This window comes from Pelobates fuscus, chromosome 7, assembly GCF_036172605.1.
Source record: "Pelobates fuscus isolate aPelFus1 chromosome 7, aPelFus1.pri, whole genome shotgun sequence".
Taxonomy (NCBI): domain Eukaryota; kingdom Metazoa; phylum Chordata; class Amphibia; order Anura; family Pelobatidae; genus Pelobates; species Pelobates fuscus.
Genome location: NC_086323.1, coordinates 109,111,415 through 109,130,056, shown reverse-complemented (window position 1 = coordinate 109,130,056; position 18,642 = coordinate 109,111,415). Strand labels below are relative to the sequence as shown.

At 37.9% G+C, this 18,642-nt stretch overlaps 1 protein-coding gene across 2 annotated transcripts; it reads left to right on the top strand.

Annotated features, from left to right (window-relative positions):
• The first annotated feature begins 3,205 nt into the window (after nt 1-3,205).
• CBX7 (chromobox 7) lies at nt 3,206-16,858 on the top strand. 2 transcript variants are annotated; one of them, XM_063426385.1, is made up of 7 exons: nt 3,206-3,672; nt 5,481-5,524; nt 6,103-6,216; nt 10,598-10,663; nt 13,151-13,217; nt 15,452-15,806; nt 16,603-16,858. In XM_063426385.1, the coding sequence occupies exons 1-7, from the start codon at nt 3,463-3,465 to the stop codon at nt 16,758-16,760; spliced, it is 1,014 nt and encodes a 337-aa protein (XP_063282455.1). In that variant the 5' UTR covers nt 3,206-3,462; the 3' UTR covers nt 16,761-16,858. The 2 variants fall into 2 exon arrangements, with proteins under 2 accessions (XP_063282455.1, XP_063282456.1); XM_063426386.1 differs by lacking the exon at nt 6,103-6,216.
• Nucleotides 16,859-18,642: the final 1,784 nt, after the last annotated feature.

Sequence of the window (18,642 nt, the reverse complement as noted above, 5' to 3'; positions counted from 1 at the left end):
TGGAAAGGGGGTATTGGGAGACCATCTGGGAGACAGTAACTTATATTTTAATCTCTGAGTCTTTACAGGAACCTATGTAGAAATTCGTACATAGATGGTATACTGCCCCGGTTAAATTATTTAGAATGGTGATTTGTGCTGGAGGGGTTGTGGATTTAAAGGTTCATATATCCATATGTGGTGGGTTTGCCCTAAAGTGAGCATATTTTGGCAACAGGTTGAGGGGATGATGGGTGAGATATTCCAGAGATCTCTCAAGATGGATCTGTGGTCCTTCCTTCTTTTTAAACCGGTAGAGCATCTGACTAGATATAAGCAGAAACGTTATGATGAGATAACTTTAGTCGCCAGGCAATTGGATTAAACAAGAGGTTCCATCACTTAGGAAGGTAAGAAACATGTGAAAATTCTACTAAATTACACAATATTTAAACTTTTAAAATTGATTTTCTGGTATCGTTTTTTCCCCTTATTTTTACTACACCAAGTGTAGACCTAATCATCCTCATAATTAACCTGGTCTCTTTTCTTCATATTCATTATACATTTCCAAAGTATAGATCGCAAGGAAAAAAGAGGGATGGCCACCTAAAAATCCGAGAAAAAAAAGGTGAAAATATGATATTTTTCTCTTCCTTCTATTTTTTCCTGATGATTGTAATATATGTACTGTAGACTACTTTAATTGCATTATTATATTATTATGTGTGTGGAAATGGAGATGTTTCATTTTATTCTTATTAAGACCATCACTGCTCTAGAGGATATCACCTAACATCCATCCATCCAATTACTATCTCTCTCTCTTTCTCTGTATTTTTTTGTTGAAGATGTAGAATGAATGTGATAATGATGTGTCTATGACTCATCACTGAGTAGTTGTAAGAAGTGACCCTGAACAAGGTACGTAGGCTTGGGAGAACAACAGATTGTTTGATTTAACATTTCATATTCGCTCAGTCTATATAATCAATCTAAACAAAAAAAAAATACAACTACTAGAATGTAAATTCTCGGTTGTAGAATTCTCTGTTTGCAATGAATGAGGGCAGCGCTGACGTTCTCGCTTCTGGCGTCACTACAAACACAGCAAGGTTACAAGCTCCCTGGGCTCCAGTGGGCGGGCTACGAGCCATCCACACACGTATGCGGGGTCAGGTTAGCGCGGGTAAGACAAGGGCCCCCAAGAACGAGTGCACTGTAAGGGCTGAGCCAGTATCCTGCTAAACTTGTTCCCCTAAAATGTGTTCTCACATCTCTCTGATGGAGCATTTAGGGTGTTTGAAGAAGGAGAAGGGGAGGGTGGCTGGCCAAAGTCCTGAAAGGTCAATAAATCATCATTCTTTATCTCCCCTACAGGTAAAATCCTTAACCCTTTCTCCTGAAAAACAGCTAGTCCCTTTAATGTCTCTTACAATCAATAAAGAGGAATCTGCAAGTTTTCTAAGCACGAATAATTATCACTTTCCCCTATTTTACAAACCTTTATCAGCACCGGTAAATGCATTTCCTACTCATACTACATGCTCATTATAGCGTGTGCATTCATGAACCCTTTCATTCCCACATGGATCACCACATTTCTATCATCTCCCTGGCAGTGGAAGAGTTAATACATGATAATTTGACATGAAATCTCTGGCACCGAAAGGGTTAATAAATCCACACTTTCACTGATTCATCTATTTATCAATCCTTTCAGTCTCACAGGAATTATCAAAGTTTATCATAATTATGGGACTCGAAACATTCATACATGACCACCTCACATGACATCCCTGGGACTGAAAGGATTACTATATATACGTTAATTGATGAGTATTAACATTTTATCTTCCACATAATCACTCTCTCCCGACTACTTTAATTACATTATTATATTATTATGTGTGTAGAAATGGAGATGTTTCATTTTATTCTTACTAAGACCACCACTGATCCAGAGGATATCACCTAACATCCACCCAATCTCTCTCTTTCTCTCTCTCTCTCTCTTTTTGTTGTTGGTGAAGATGTAACATGAATTGTGGTAATGATGTGTCTATGACTAATCACTGAAGATTTGTAAGCAATGACCCTGAACAAGATATGTAGGCTTGGGGGAACAATAGATTGTTTGACTTAACATTTTATATACGCTAACTAGACTTCTATATAATCGGTTTTAACATATTTTATCATCTTCATGGGACTAGAAGAGTTTAGACCACACACACACACACACACACACACACACACACACACACACACACACACACACACACACACACACACACACACACACTCTCTCTCTCTCTCTCTCTCTCTCTCTTTTTTGATATGTGTATCAGTCAACCCTTTCTACATGTATGTGTTTATATACACAGTGAATGAATAGCTGGCTTGGCTACAATATTACACCATCGTTTTACAGTGTATTCATCTGTAGTGTTACTTGTGATTTTGTATTACCTCTCTTTTTCCAACCATGTTCTCCACATCTGGGCTAACCTGCTCTTGGGTAACATATTACTATTAGTAGTATATTCATGCACTTAAATGCTACATATCATTTTATGTTAAGTGGAATTCCTGTGGGACTGAATCTTTCAGTCTAAGAGATGACATATATTAGGTAGTCATAACTCTTTCAGTCTGCTGAGATGGTAAAAGTAAGTGAGTTATGTGGCACTGAACGGGTTAATTAACAGACATTATAGAATAAGAAAAAAAATATGAGGAGGAGAAATGTTTTATCAGCAGGCGGTGAGGAAAGAAATAGTAAATGAGAGCAGACTGATAATTATAAGTAGTAGAAAGAATAAATCATTGGGAGCCACGCCTTGATGAAGCCCTCAGGCCCAAAGGGATATGAAATAGAGAAAAGAGGACAAAAAGGGAAAATATAGTGCAATAATTACTTCTAGTGTTCAAGCTTCCCTTTACATTCGGACAATAAGTGCTAGAAACCTATCCATCTCTATCATGATAATTATAGGTGAAATAACTTTTTATTGACTGTAAGAAGCATTAAATAGACTGTCTGCTTTTTGCAGGAGAAGGGGTTAAGGATTTTATATGCAGGTGAGATCAGCAGAGATGATTTATTGAGCTTCCAGGACACTCAGCAGCCACACTTTCCCTGCATGCCCCCTCCTTCTCACACAGCCTGCGTGCGCGTTCCCGAGAGATGTGGTAACACATCATTCCATAGAACCAACTTTAGAACGCCGCCGTTCACGAGCTGATGTTGCGCGCTCCCTGAAAATGTTGCGCAGGTTGTAATGCAAAGCGGGAGCAGAGAGCCAGGCTATATATATGCATGGTCACACTGATCTATGCAGGAGAACTCACACTGAAAATCTCATCCAGAGGGAAACTCACAGTTTAGCCCTGCCAGCACCATCACCTTACAGGTTGCATAGAGCATCAGACTGAGGGATCCTGAGCGCTTTGCACATAAGGGGTGGAGGTGGGCGTCACATGTGGAAGATCCTGCAGCAGCACAGCGCAGAGAGAGGCGATCCGCAACGCAGGAGCACCCAGCATCTGCATTGTAAAAAAGTGGCAACTTGCAAGGGTCTGGAGACCTCCTGGAACAGAGAGACCACTCCCGAGACAGGCATGGAGCTGTCTGCCATTGGGGAGCAAGTATTTGCAGTAGAGAGTATTAGGAAGAAGAGGATCAGGAAGGTGAGTCTGGGAGGGGGGGCGTGTTACTTATTTATTTCTCCAAACCAGAGGTTAAACCCTCCAGGGGGATTTTTTAAAATATATATATATATATTTTGTAGGTGTAGCTCCCATCAACATTAGCCTAACCTGACTGAGAATGATGAGTGTTGTTGACCTAGCAAACATCTGGATAATGCTAGTTGCCCACTACTGCTCCAAGTTTATTAGTGTTAATTAGAACGTTCACTGAGGGAATGGATGATGGATGATGGTTGTAGGTATTTGGTTTTATTGGAATGCTCATCACATAAGCCAGTGCAGTACAAGATATGACCCATCTCCTACATGTCGCCAGTGGTGGGCAGCACTGTTTATGCCACATTTCTTGAGTGCCGCAGAGCTAGAACTTTCTCTTCTCCTTAATTAATGCATATACAGTCATAACACATTATTGAGCCCAATATCTGGCAAAGGACCAATTTTCTCTGATCCAGCATCAGAAGTGTGCAGGTTTGGTTCCAAAAAGGTAAACCAACGCTATCCAGAAATGTCTAACTATGACCTCATCATCAGTTCTGATATTAGTACTTTTATAGCTGTGGGGATCACATTTAGCAGACTTATTTAATGTTTTATCTACTTAATAGATTAAGAATGAAATACACACTGTACATGACATGAGAAATTTCATTCATTAATCAACCCACACACACATACACACACCCCTCTATAAACACACTGAAGTACCACATTTTAATGGAAATACATCAAAGCAAAAAATCTCTTTGGAAACCAATGGGATGTCCCTCAAACTGAAGTATTTGACTGAAATAAAACCTATTTTATCAGGCTAAATCTCATCCTTTGCCTAATGAAAATTCTGACAAGAGTTTCATCAACCTACGTTCTTGTTCTATGGCAACGTTTATAGCTATTAATGCTTTGAGTGAATTTATTGATTTTTAGTTACCTACTTGAAAACATAGTGAACTCTGTGAGTGAAATATATTTATGGAGTGGTGTATTCCCCATCTCAGTTAATGCCATGTGAATTCTTAACTATTCTAATGAATGATTCACATGAAGAGATGGAAAATATTTGGAAACTGTAAGTACTAGGCACTTCCAGAAAATGTATAGGACTTTAACACGACCATAGTAATCGTACAGGAATTTTATAGGAACTTTAATATTTAGGAAACAACAGAATTGTATATGACTTTTAAGTGCAGTGGAATAGAGACACGAACAGAATCAGTCTAAATGGACAAATCTGGTTCTTATCTGCGTATCTTATCAAAATATGTGTTTCTACACATACTCTATTTTAGAAAAGTTTAGTGCCATTACTAAAATTTTATTAGCTATGTGTCCTGCTGTCTTTATCTACTCTTGGGATATAAAATTACTAAAATCCATTAAGATACATGGATATCCATCTATAGAATGTTGAGGTCCATAGGCATTACACATTTACTAAGTCAATTTCAATAGTTTATATGTAGTTAATGAGCTATAAATTCCAAATAGGATTGGTTGATGTATTCTGAGTAGATAATTCAAGCTACACACATTGGAAATACACATTTTTGGGGTAAAAGTGTGTGTGTAAAGTTCAGGAACCTACTACTTTAGAGTTTGGGTACATACTCTATATTTTTAAGATACACCTGGGAATGTGTAACTAGAAACCATAACTTTTTAAAACTATATATATATATATATATATATATATATATATATATATATATATATCATGTTTCAAACTTGATACAATATCCTACTCCTAATTCTTTCTCCTTTCCTGTTTTGTCACCTTTTTCCAGGGTAAAGTGGAGTATCTTGTGAAGTGGAAAGGCTGGCCACCAAAGTAAGGACACTTATTTGCACCTGCTCCTCTCTATCTGTCTGTCTATCTGTCTTTCTTTATATCTATCTATTTTTTCCTTTATTTATATCTGTCTTTATTTATATCTTTCTGTCTGTTTGTCTTTCTATCTATCTATTTTTTTTCTTTCTTTACATCTGTCTTCTAAATATCTATTTTTTTCTAACTATCTAGCTAGCTAGCTAGCTTTCTATCTATCTATCTATCTATCTATCTAGTTTTCTATCTAGCTTTCTATTGATCTACCTTGCTATCTTGTCATTGATGTTCATAATATGGGGAAACAGCACACACATCAAACAAACTTGATGTTTAACATTTTTAAGAAACCATTTTTTTGTTTTGTGAGTGCATTATTTTTGTTTAATATCATCCTCGACGTACAAAAATTTCACACCCTATGTGTTTATTTTGTGTTGTACATTGTCGCACATCTAGCTGGAGGTTCATTCTAAACATATGTTTGCTGTCTTGCATGTAACAGATTTTATAACCGATATGGTAGATATGTGCTGCAGACAATAAAAAGCACTCTTTAACTGTAACATTTTTTAATACAGATACCTGCATAGCTCTGTCTGTAGCTGCACTGGGATTGAAGGGGCAACATGCTCAAAACAGAGTAGTGGTTGCCCAGGTGATGAGAGAAGGGGCTTGCATTCATTTATGGAACAGTAGGTGCCAATCATTAAAATAATGGGATTAGGGGAAATTATATGAAAAATTATCTTTATCTAAGTGGAGACAAAGGCACTTCAATGGACAACTGATTGAATTTTTATTAAGATACGTTATTTGGAATGCACACCTTGATATAAGTGTCAGTGACAAAGTCTCTGAGTCATTATATAGTGAAACCTACATTTACGAATGTATGGAGCTACACACAAATAGATGCGTGTGTGTTCAGGCATAGTGCCAGTTAGTTGTAGCTTTTTATACACAGTAAAGACTAAATATCCCTGAGATATTTTCTGGTGCTATATTCACACAGTGCCACTAGTGCCCTCATTGGTATTCACCCTGCGTAACTTTCATACACTGGCACTGGCTTTCTCGTAAGCTCTCACAAGCTGTTTTTCTTATCTACATTAAAAAGGAAAACACCTGCTTGAATATTACAGACAAAAATATAAAAAAAATCTTACAGTTCTCCTACGTTACTGCATTTTTTATGTAGGAATAAATATGATTTGTAAAAAAATATTTTTGATCTTTGGTTTCAGAATGGAGAATTTAGAAATATGCATAGTGATATCCCCACCACACACACCAAACCCCCATCCTGTGCTGTGTAGTAATGCAGAATAAGAGATAGAAAAATGCAAGACTAATGGATTTGTCAGATCTGCATTTTAGGAGGGCAGGGACGAGGGGCAGAGCCAGCCTCACATTCTAGAATGTGCTCTAGTGACACTAATGATCAGCTATGTATTCTGGAAAAATAAAATGAATGATCGCACTTCTATTGTAAGGCATCAAAAACCAAGAATGCTTTTTCAGGCTGTTGGAAATGATTGTGTTTTAAAGAATTTAGGCATACAATTGTATTGGATGCATCTATCTGTATTTGGAAGGCGATGCAGTGCAAGAATGAGGTATATTTGCAAGATATGTACGTGAAGAAAAAAAGACTAAGGGGAGGCTGCAGTAAATGCACCTGCAAAGCTGTGCATGGAAGCGCTCTGCTTGGCAATGCTTGCTTCTAGATATGATCTGCCTACTGAATACGACTTGTTTATCACCTCTAATCTGACCGGGGGAGTGAGAACTCAGAGGAGGGGGGGAAGCAGGGAGAATGACGCATGAGTCATATGCTCACTTGTTTACTTCAGCCTGTGCTGCAGTGTGCGCAAGAAGAGGCAGAGAGGTGTGCACAGTAAAACCCATTTGCTGCCTGCAAGGTCTGCAGCTGCAGCAAACAATACGGTGTAACATTTTCTCAATAAAACAGTTCTAGCAAACTAAATAAATAAGGACATAGTGCAAAGATCACATATAATGTAAACGTCTCGCCTTCATAAAGCATTGCTTCATTCAATGCCACTCACATAGCTATTCCTTGTTCATCAGTTTATTATACATTTATTATAAGTTTAGTATATAAATTTACCTACGTCATACCTAATTATGTGAAACAGCATTTTATAAATACTCTACTGCCTTGCAAGCACTGTATGGCTACTACAATTATTATATATAAAATAGTTTAACCATACAAAAAGCTCAATCCCAGATCACATAAATGCAGCCCAGCTGGATTGCTTTAACCCCTTAAATACCAAACTTCTGGAATAAAAGGGAATCATAACATGTCACACAGGGGTTAAAGGGACACTCCAGACCGCTAAAGTATATCAGCTTGCTGTAAGGCTTTAATATGTGAAGAGGGTGTCCTCCTTTTTCATTTTACAAAAACTGCAGATTTCAACATAAATTGGTACTTTTATAAATGAACCTGGCTGTCAATCAGGAAACAGGTACTGTTACTTGCTGCTTTGGTTAGCTCAGTGGAGCTAAACTCAAGAGGCAGCAATTGCTCAGAGCACCTGCCTTGCAAAGACTTCTCATTGAGCTGCATTAGGAAGTCTGTGATTGGACAGTCACAGAAAGCCTGGACTGGGAAGAGGGAGGAGGACTTGCAAAGGCAGCAGCAAGCTGTTTTTAGACAGAAATATAGAGATATAAACGCATAGATGTTTTAATTGGGGATATATCTACTAAACAGTGAATTATTTATTTTTGTAATTGGGCTGTGGAGTATTCCTTTAAAATACTAACAATTTTATTAATTGAACTGGGGATTAACAAGCAAATATTTGGCTAAAATAAAATTGTAAAAGGAAAAAATATCCTGTTTAATTCTACCCAGCTCAGCTACTTTGGCCTCAAATATGACATTTCTTGGTCAGCTGCCAATATTTTGGAAAATGTGTATTGAATAACGCTACAAAAACTTTTGGGATTCTTCAGTCATCCAAAAATTGTGGAGTATTAAAAGGGCAATTGCATAATTTAGACTCAAACAGGAGAACAAATCTCAGCCTAGCAGACAAATAACTTCATTAATTTAAATAGATTTCTCTGACATGGACCAGTGTACTCTGTGACCATCAAAACTGAAGAATGTTTGATTTTTTTTGTTGAAGTTGTTGTTAGTTACCTGCAAATGCTCACGTAAGAATGAACTAATGGCATAATGGCAGTCCCAGTCTGTTATAAAATGCACACTTTGTGAATCACTAATGCTCCGTTTCCACTGAGCGGTACTATCGGATCAGTACGGTCTGGTACGCTATTTTGAGTGTTTCCATTATGAAAGTGGCCCATACAACAGCACTAAACCGCACCATTACAGGGCCCGCTTCAGATGTAAGTCAATAGGTACTGGTACGGTATGGTTAGGGCGGAGCTACTGGCGTCACACTATACAATCCATTGATTGGCGGACAGGAAAATGTCATTACTCACGACAAATGACACGCTAGTCATTTGGTCTAAACCCCCTGGCAGTCTGACTTACCTGAATAGGCTGGACCATTCTAACCCTTCCGAACCATACCGACCCGAACCATACCGCTCAGTGGAAACGAGGCATAATAGGCAAGTTTCTGACCTATATACTTAAGCTTTTCTTAGTTCATCCTTTAAGATCTTTTTTAGAGTTACTGCCCTTTTAAGAGAGTATTTAGGAGCGCACTTCATTTGTTTCTGTGAGCCAGAAAAGACATACACAGATTTCTGTAACATTTCTTTACAGCCATTGCCTTCAATGGTTTTTCAAATTTTTCTTTTTTTAAGTCTTAAATTGTTATATGCGTTTATACTTTATACTTTTGTGGATAGGTGTAGTTTACTAAAAGAATAAGCTTGCCACGTAGAAGATTCTTCTAATATTATACATACAGAATTGTAACTAGGGATGATGACATAGGTATGTTAAAAAAAAAATAAAAATACTGATGAATTATTTAGACTATTAAGAAATAGCTTTAGTGGAAACTGTGCATAAAACAATACTGAATGAAGGAAGGTGACATGTCCACCACATGTTTTATTTTCTAAACGTTTATACTTTTTTATATAGCACAAACAAATTCTATCCATAGTCCAGCATAGTCTTCAAGTAATGAAGTGTTACAACTCTGCTTTATAATACATATATTTGTGTGTGTGTGTGTATGTGCATACATACATACATACATACAAACAAACACACTTAAAGCAGAGTTGACTGTATCAGTATACAGGGTCCTGGGGCAATTCTTTTCACAGTAAGTATTTGTGGACAGACAGATTAATTTCACAGTAACTTACTACTGGATTTACACATTACTCAAGACAGTATTTTTACAGTTAAGAAAGGGTGAGGTGCTTCAAAAGAGGAACTAATTTGCACTGACCCCTTAAAGGTAGGTGAAATTATTTTTACATATCTCCTAAAAACCAATGGAATGATTTACATTTATTGAAAACATCATACATACAGTTTTTTGATGATGTATTGATTAATGCAAATTTGTTTTTAGGTAACAAGTCCGCTTTGCGTATGACTTCCTGGAAAGACGGCCGTGCAGCCATCACTCCAGGAATGAAAAATGGGCACAAAGGCTTTTTACTCATACCACTCAGGTGGCAGAATGATTGTTTTTGATTGTGGATGCAATGGGTAGCTCATTCCACTCTATATCATTTAATTAACGATACATTTTGAATAATTAGAATAAAGGAAGCAACATTTAAAAATATCTGCGTTGTTCATATTACCCTTAAGGTTTCGTTTCCTAAACATCATTAAATTGTATGTCTTGTAAGTCAGAAACTTGTGGAGTATGCAAAAGAAATGGTAATGTCATGGGCAATGAATGTGTTCTGGCATGGCTTTTTGCTGACTAATGCTATTTAATTCTGTAACTACCATTAAGAGTGGAATTGAAAACAAAACTTTATGTGGCTCAGACGCTACATTTTCAGTAATCTTCCATAGACAAAAAATGGGCCATTGTGAGACCTGTTAACATTACACGGTTATTTAGTGACTGTTTACCTTTTCAGATACAGTACTTGGGAGCCAGAAGAACATATCCTGGATCCGCGGCTTGTTTTGGCATACGAGGAAAAGTGAGTGCTCCCATTCATGTTGTTTCTTCAAATACATACTTTTATTAATAATTGTAAAAAGAAAAATTTGTGATTTTTACAACTTTATTTGATTCCACTGCCTATAAGAAATAATACTCTATGTGAATGTGTGTATGTTATATGTAGTGAGTACATTTCTGTGTATCATCGGTATATAGTAACTACCGTATATACTCGAGTATAAGCCGACCCGAATATAAGCCGAGGCCCCTAATTTTACCCCAAAAAACTGGGAAAACTTATTGACTCGAGTATAAGACTAGGGTGGGAAATGCAGCAGCTACTGGTAAATTTCTAAATAAAATTAGATCCTAAAAAAATTATATTAATTGAATATTTATTTTGCAGTGTGTGTGTATGAGTGCAGCGTGTGTGTATGAGTGCAGTGTGTGTGTATGAGTGCAGTGTGTGTGTATGAGTGCAGTGTGTGTGTATGAGTGCAGTGTGTGTATGAGTGCAGTGTGTGTATGAGTGCAGTGTGTGTATGAGTGCAGCGTGTGTGTATATGAGTGCAGTGTGTGTGTATGAATGCAGCGTGTGTGTATGAGTGCAGTGTGTGTATGAGTGCAGTGTGTGTATGAGTGCAGTGTGTGTATGAGTGCAGTGTGTGTATATGAGTGCAGCGTTTGTGTATATGAGTGCAGCGTGGGTGTATATGAGTGCAGCGTGGGTGTATGAGTGCAGCGTGGGTGTATGAGTGCAGTATGTGTGTATGAGTGCAGTGTGTGTGTATGAATGCAGTGTCTGTATGAATGCAGTGTGTGTGTATGAGTGCAGTGTGTGTGTGTATGAATGCAGTGTGTGTGTATGAGTGCCGTGTGTGTGTGTATGAGTGCAGTGTGTGTGTGTATGAGTGCAGTGTGTGTGTGTATGAGTGCAGTGTGTGTGTATGAGTGCCGTGTCTGTATGAATGCAGTGTGTGTGTGTGTGTGTGTGTGTGTGTGTTTCAGAGCCTTGGTGGGGGATGGGCAATTTTATTTTTATTTTTAATTATTTTAATATATTTTTTTATTATTAGTTCTTATTATTAAATTTAATTAATATAATTTTTTTTATTATTATTATATTTTTTTTTCTTACCCCCTCCCTGCTTGATACATGGCAGGGAGGGGAGCTCTCCTTCCCTGGTGGTCCAGTGGCATTGGCAGTTCAGTGGGGGGAGAGGGGGCTGTCAGAGCTGTAACTTAGCTCTCCTGCAGCTCCTGTCAGCTCCCTCCTCCTCCGCGCCGTCCGTTCAGCTCTTCTGTCAGCTTCCACTGTAAGTCTCGCGAGAGCCGTGGCTCTCGCGAGATTTACACTGGGAGCTGACCGAGGTGCTGAACGGACGGCGCAGAGGAGGAGGGAGCTGACAGGAGCTGCAGGAGAGGTAAGTTACATCTCTGCAGCCCCAGTCTGTATTATGGCAATGCAAATTTCCATAATACAGACTATTGACTCGAGTATAAGCCGAGTTGGGGTTTTTCAGCACAAAAAATGTGCTGAAAAACTCGGCTTATACTCGAGTATATACGGTAGCTTATTTGTTAAAACACATTTTTTTGTGAACTGAAACAGAATTGGAAAAAAATAACGATTCGAGGGACATGAAAAAAGCAACAGATGTTAAGTTTCCAATCATTTTTTTAGCAGTTATAGGTCAAATATATAAAATACAGAAAGGTGTGGTAAAGTGGGCGCTTTTAGAATTTGATAATTTTGCTATATTTCGTTGAGCTGCTGGACACACTCCGTGGGCACTCCCAAAATCCCACTGCAAATTGTAATCACCCAAAAAATAGGTCAAATAGTATAAGTAGGGAATAACGGTTTTAAATGGGACTTTATGTTTAATAGTGACCATTGAGTCCAAAACCACTACACAAAAGTTACATTTGTTGAACAAGAAATCCCAAGGTATTTATCTAGGGGTATTGTGACATTTTTCATATGGCCATTTTAGCACAAATCTCTCCAAAACATCTAGTTGTGTAAAGTTTTTACATTGCATTTTAGTGTCAAATTCTAGAAACACCAATTTCAAAATTCAAACTTACAATTTTGGCACATTGATTTACTGGATTATGTCACCTTATGGGTATAGTAGCAGTGCTAACTGAAAATAAGTTCTATCAAGGCATACCATTAGCAAGAAAAGCCCTCTGGGCTATTTTACATGGGTTATTTTTAGTCATCTCCACACACATTACATATTAACTGAGAATTACGTTAAGCTGACATGTCATTTCATGTAACAGGAATATTCCAGGCACAATGAACATTACAGCTTACCGTTGTGGTTATGATGGTAGGGTTGGCACTATCTGGGGTCCCTGCTGTGCTTCTCCCTACCACTACTGCTAACAACGGACAGCCAGTAGCTTATTGCTCTCGGCCAATGAGAAACTTTAGCTCAGGAGTGCTGACGAAAGCTCCAGGCTGTCCAGCATTGGTAAATATATACTGATTAGTTTTCTATTGTTTCTATAGGGAAGAAAAGGAGAGAGCTTCTGGGTGCAGAAAACGTGGCCCAAAACCAAAGCGCCTCCTCCTACAGGTATGCATGCATTGTTAGGAATATGTGTATAACAGAATACGAACACATACATTATAAGATCACATCATTTAGATTTCTATAAATTCTTCTTATCAAATACAAGAATGACAAATTATTCTTAATTATGTCCGTTACTTCTTTTATATCTTCTACTATTGCTTCCCTTTTTCTGTATATCTAATAATTCATGGCATTGTATTTGCAAATTGATATAATCATGCGGCGTTTGTATAAAGTGGGATATTTAGTTGACTTGCTGCCGATAATTTTTCAGATGTTGCCATAGATACACCTGTATGATACATTTACACAGTTACTGCCTCGGTTAAGGTATTATTGAAATGATGCAAAACAACATCTCCGTATAATGACCTTCTTACACAAACACAACGAGTGTCCCCCAGCTAACAGTCACATGTTGTTAATTCAAGCATATGTATATTGAATTATATCATCAAAATCTGGGTGATATTTAGGCACCAAGAAGGAAACATTTCTGGTATTTGGCTACCATTGTAAAATACTTTCTCTAATATTTTTATAGCACCTCATGTGCCTACATAAAATATATTTGCAAAAGACTTGAGTAATGCTTGTTTGAAATGTATTATTCGAAGATCTGCTGCTTAGAACTTCAGTGGAGATCAATACACACATAGGGAATAAGATCACCTTGTCATTTTGAGGATATATTGTAGAGATAAAGGTAAGTTGTGATCACAAAAACATCTGTAATGCCCGATTAGGTGCTGAAACCTAGCTAACAGAATGGTCAAATTAGCCGGAATCCATAATCAGAAACAAAATATAGAAATAAAACTAAAGTGCAGATCATACAGAGTGAAGCAATTCCTGGGTGTTCCTTGTTTCCATTTGTTGTAGAAATCCCTAAAATTATTTTTTATACAACTTCGTGGATGTGTGAGTTAAAGGATCACTATAGTGTCAGGAAAACAAAGCAGTTTTTCCTGAATCTATAGTGCCCCCACCCTTAGGGCCCCCCTCCTGTGGCCACTTACCTTAATCGAGCACCGGGCTCCCATCGGTGCTGGTGACCTCTTCTCCCCCGCTGACGTCAGCGGAGCCGAATGCGCATGCGCGGCAAGTGCTGCGCGCGCATTCAAAGTGTCCATAGGAAAGCATTTCTCAATGTTTTCCTATGGACGCTCTGCGTGATGGAGGCAGAATATGCCTCCAGCGTCGCAGGTGCGCCTCTAGTGGCTGTCCGGAAGACAGCCACTAGAGGCTGGATAAACCCCAAATGTAAATATAGCAGTTTCTCTGAAACTGCTATGTTCGCATCTGAAAGGTTAAAACCTGAGGGACCTGGCACCCAGACCACTTCATTGAGCTGAAGTGGTCTGGGTGACTATTGTGTCCCTTTAAGTGGGAGCAAGATTATATTGTGCAAGGATGTGTTATTATATTAATTGAGAACTGAATGGGAGGAATAACATTCAGAATCAAAGTTACTGTCAGAATTTTGGGAACATTATTAAATATGCTAGAGCCACAGGACCACCTTCTGGGAGACGTAGAAAGGAGCTGTGCGCAAATCAATGCACAAACCAATTTGGGGAAGTGCACATAGTGTAAGAATATTTTTTATGACTATAGTGAAGCAATACACCAAATTTTTAAGCAAAATCTATGCCAACAGGTGTCCAATATAGATTCTCCTATTCCTTCTGCTTTGACCAGAGGTGGAAGGTGAGCTTTGTACTAATGCAGTTACAAAGCAACAGTTTGAGGAGGCATGTTTCAAACATATTTGAAATACAAAGGCTACATGAATAATCTATAGTATCTGGGGTAGAGGCAACCTTAGGCACTCCGGTGTTGGACTACATTTCCCATATAAACAATCTATTCTAAGAATTTTTGTAACCGTTACTGCAATAGAACATAGAACCAAATGACATTCAATCAAAATGTTTTTTTCTAGTGAACAAAGTTGCAAGTAAGATCAATTATCCTAATTATAGGGCACAAAGTACCACTGATTGTTCAAGAAAATGATTTGCTTGGCCGTTTCATTAGTTTGCGTAGTGAATGCAGGAGAAGAAGAATATGACCCACTTAGGGACACAGTGTCACCAAATATGGGCAATAAACTGACATTTGCTATTATAGACTATTTTTGATACATTGATAGTGTAAAATTGATGTGCTATAGAAGTAGTGTGTAAAGGAGAAATATATAGATGTACTTTATGTCCTTGTCATTTCTGCAGAGGCTATATGGCATGGATCTGCGGAGCGCACACAAGTCTAAGGAGAGGAACCTTTGTTTTTCGTTGTCACGAAGATTCAGTGGTGGAATTGGAACCAAAGCAGCACCAACCTCGTCTGTGCCAGAGAAAGCCAAGTCACTTCAGTTCCCACTCAGCAAGCAACGCAAGGGCCGCAAATTTTTGTGCCTGTCCCGTAAGAAGTTTCTGCGGGTCTCTACCTATGAGCCTTTGAGCCGAAGGTCCGAGTTCTTTTCCAAGGAGGAGGAAAAGGAAGAAACACAGACGATCCATGGTTGGCAAGAAGAAAAACCTGCTGAGGAAGAGAACCAGGAAGATCAAACTAAGCAGGCAACAGGTACCACTCAATGAAGTATCCTTAAATCAAAAACATGTATTAATGGCAGTGTCTCCTATTAGAGATGTTGAAGAAACTGATACCTGTCACTTGTGTTATGAAAATAGGCTAGGATTTTAAGTTATATCAATTAACTCTGGGTTCGCTAATACCTTTCATATAATTCCCATGGATATTTTTCTTTCTCTTATAAAATGATGGAAAATAGATAAGGAAAAGACATAAGACTCTGTGTGTTGCTTTGTCAGAGCCACTTAAACATAATGAATATTTACAAAAATCTGTTGGGATTTGTTACTATCATTTCTGATGACTATTAATGCCATAGACCACTGCATTGATTGAAAGCTGCAGTACCATGTTTTTTTTAGCTTTCCTTTCCTTATGCTCTCTTAATTTTAATTAGAAACCACCATGGCCCATGCAATTTGCATTTTTGTATGTTTCTTTTTTTTTTATATAAATGAGTAACTACTGACTGGCTTAGTCCGTCAGCTGACCGCTCTTAACGGCACTTTGAGCTTCATGTAACTTAGTTTCAGAAGCTGGATGCCACTGGGGGACCTGGAGATAAGGTGCTGGAGGCAGTCTTTGGGGTAAAACTATTCAAGAATGATTTAACTTAAGAGAGCACCCGAGAGCCACTTGGTGCCATAACAACTTCATTTACATGACATTGTTATGGTGACCGGAGTATTCCTTTAATTGAATTTTGAAACCAAGTGTTGCTGTTATAACAGAATTTGTAAATTGTAGGCACAGAATAACACTTGTGTGTTATCTTATGTTTCTGCAGATGAAACAGAACCAGCTGCTCCACAGCTTTGGCTCCCTGCCCTTCCAAGGCCCAGCGAGATCATTGTTACTGACATCACCTCAAACTCCATTACAGTGACTTTTCGTGAGGCTCAGTCCGCAGAAGGCTTTTTTCGAGATCGTGGTGGTGACTGCTAGTTGCTCTCTCCCTCTGCTGTATCTTTCTATTTTATTCCTCTTCCTTCTTTCCCAGAATGATTTTTGGAAACTGGGAAAAAACACCAAGAAAACAGGGACATGGTAAAACAAATATGTCACAATTATTTACAAAGAGGCCTGTGAATGAGAGTAGAACCTTGATCTCATTAGGAAGGCTATAGTCTTTTCCAAAGTCTACTGCTAGCTCTTCAAACATTGTGTTGGCTAGCTCATCACATATTAATAGTTATGTAGGGATCTTATCTTGACCATTTTAAAGATAAATCTATATCCAAGACATACTTTATGCTGGATAACTACAATTTAATTTGATTACTTGGAAGAAAAAAAATGTCTTATTCACTTCATCATTCAGTTATACAATGTGGTTACAATTTGACTTGGTAAAAAGTAAAGTTTGCCATTAAAAGGCTCATAAAAAGTATAAAGCAGTAATGCATATCCCTGTATCTTACAGGTTTTTTTTTAGGAGGAGATTTCAAGTCTCTAAAAGCATTGGATGGGGCCATGTTTCCCTTAACTGCATTACAGCATGAGTTTAAAGGGACTGTAGGTTCTGTAAAATGTTATCTTATTGATTTGGATATAGTGCCTGGAGTCCCCTGGCTGTGCCCTTTCATTCAGTGTTAAACCATTTTCGATAATTTTAACACTTTAAACAATGGTCCCTGGCCACAGGCAACCTGGCCACTAATAGACGGAATTCGCCAGAGGACTCCAGATGGTATAATGATTCCATGAGATGAAGCAGTTACAGTGCCTAAAGGGTCCCTTTAATTTAGAATGCTAGAGGGACATTAAACATGTTCTAAGATGATAGGTGTTATATCTGCCCTTAGAACACATACTTACTATAAGAAGGTATGCCTCCATTCATGCACATTGTTTCCCTACAGGCAGGGAATTTAGATGCACTTAACTCCGTATACGGTACTAAACGCACTTATGCATTTTGCACTCAGCATCCTGTAATATTTGCAGGTTTTTTTAACCGCACTCAATCAGTTTGCTAATAACCAGATTTACCATGTGTAGACATCCTGTGATGTACCTTTTGCTGGTTTTAGCATACATATCTATCATAACAACTCTGTTTCCAAGCTAGCTTTATCAATACCTTAGTAACAATACATGCTGCACAGTGTACATACTGTTCCCCTTTGAATTCTCAGATGGCATGATTAACAATGGAACATATGCCATTCTGTACTATAGAATGTTCTCTCTTTCCCTATCTTACTAGTTTAATGAAAACACATTGTACACATCTTCTATTTGCCCAGGTATAGGCAACCTGAAAACATGTTATGGATCAACATAATAATTATATAAAATACGTAATAGAGGTTTAAAATGTCCACTAGCCACTAATAAGTGCAAATTCTGGGTGAGTGTTCCATGGACCCCCAGGGCAGTGGTGAGTAACTTTTAACCCTTATGTTACTTCCAGATGAGAAAACAGAATATATTTTATAGGATTTGAGAGGAAATAGAATCTAGTTCTTACAGTTAGTACCATAATATGCAATAGGTGAGCACATGGTAAAAAAGCCAAGCTATAACAGAGAGAATAAAGATGGGTGGTTGAGTAAAGCACTTTATATTGCACTAGTGATATTGAATATATTAATGATTAAATTGTTATTTATAAAGGGATTCGTGTATACATTTCGAGGAGTTCAAATAATGTCAGTCAAAACAGCATAACCTCAAAGGCTGAGCCACCCTCCTGCTTTGTCTGACATTTTTGTTTAAATTTTACAGGAAATTAGTCTGACATTGCAAAAATAAAGTTTCCATAGATTTGTTTTGTGGTCTAAACTATTTCTAAAAAAAATGCTTCCTGACATTAAACATAATG

Bases quoted from the DNA above. Each gene is read 5' to 3' on its own strand.
- CBX7 (XM_063426385.1), top strand. From the start codon at position 3,463: ATGTGGAAGATCCTGCAGCAGCACAGCGCAGAGAGAGGCGATCCGCAA. The intron at 3,673-5,480 runs GTGAGTCTGGGA...ACCTTTTTCCAG, and splicing joins GGAAGAAGAGGATCAGGAAG to GGTAAAGTGGAGTATCTTGT. The intron at 10,664-13,150 runs GTGAGTGCTCCC...TTGTTTCTATAG, and splicing joins GTTTTGGCATACGAGGAAAA to GGAAGAAAAGGAGAGAGCTT.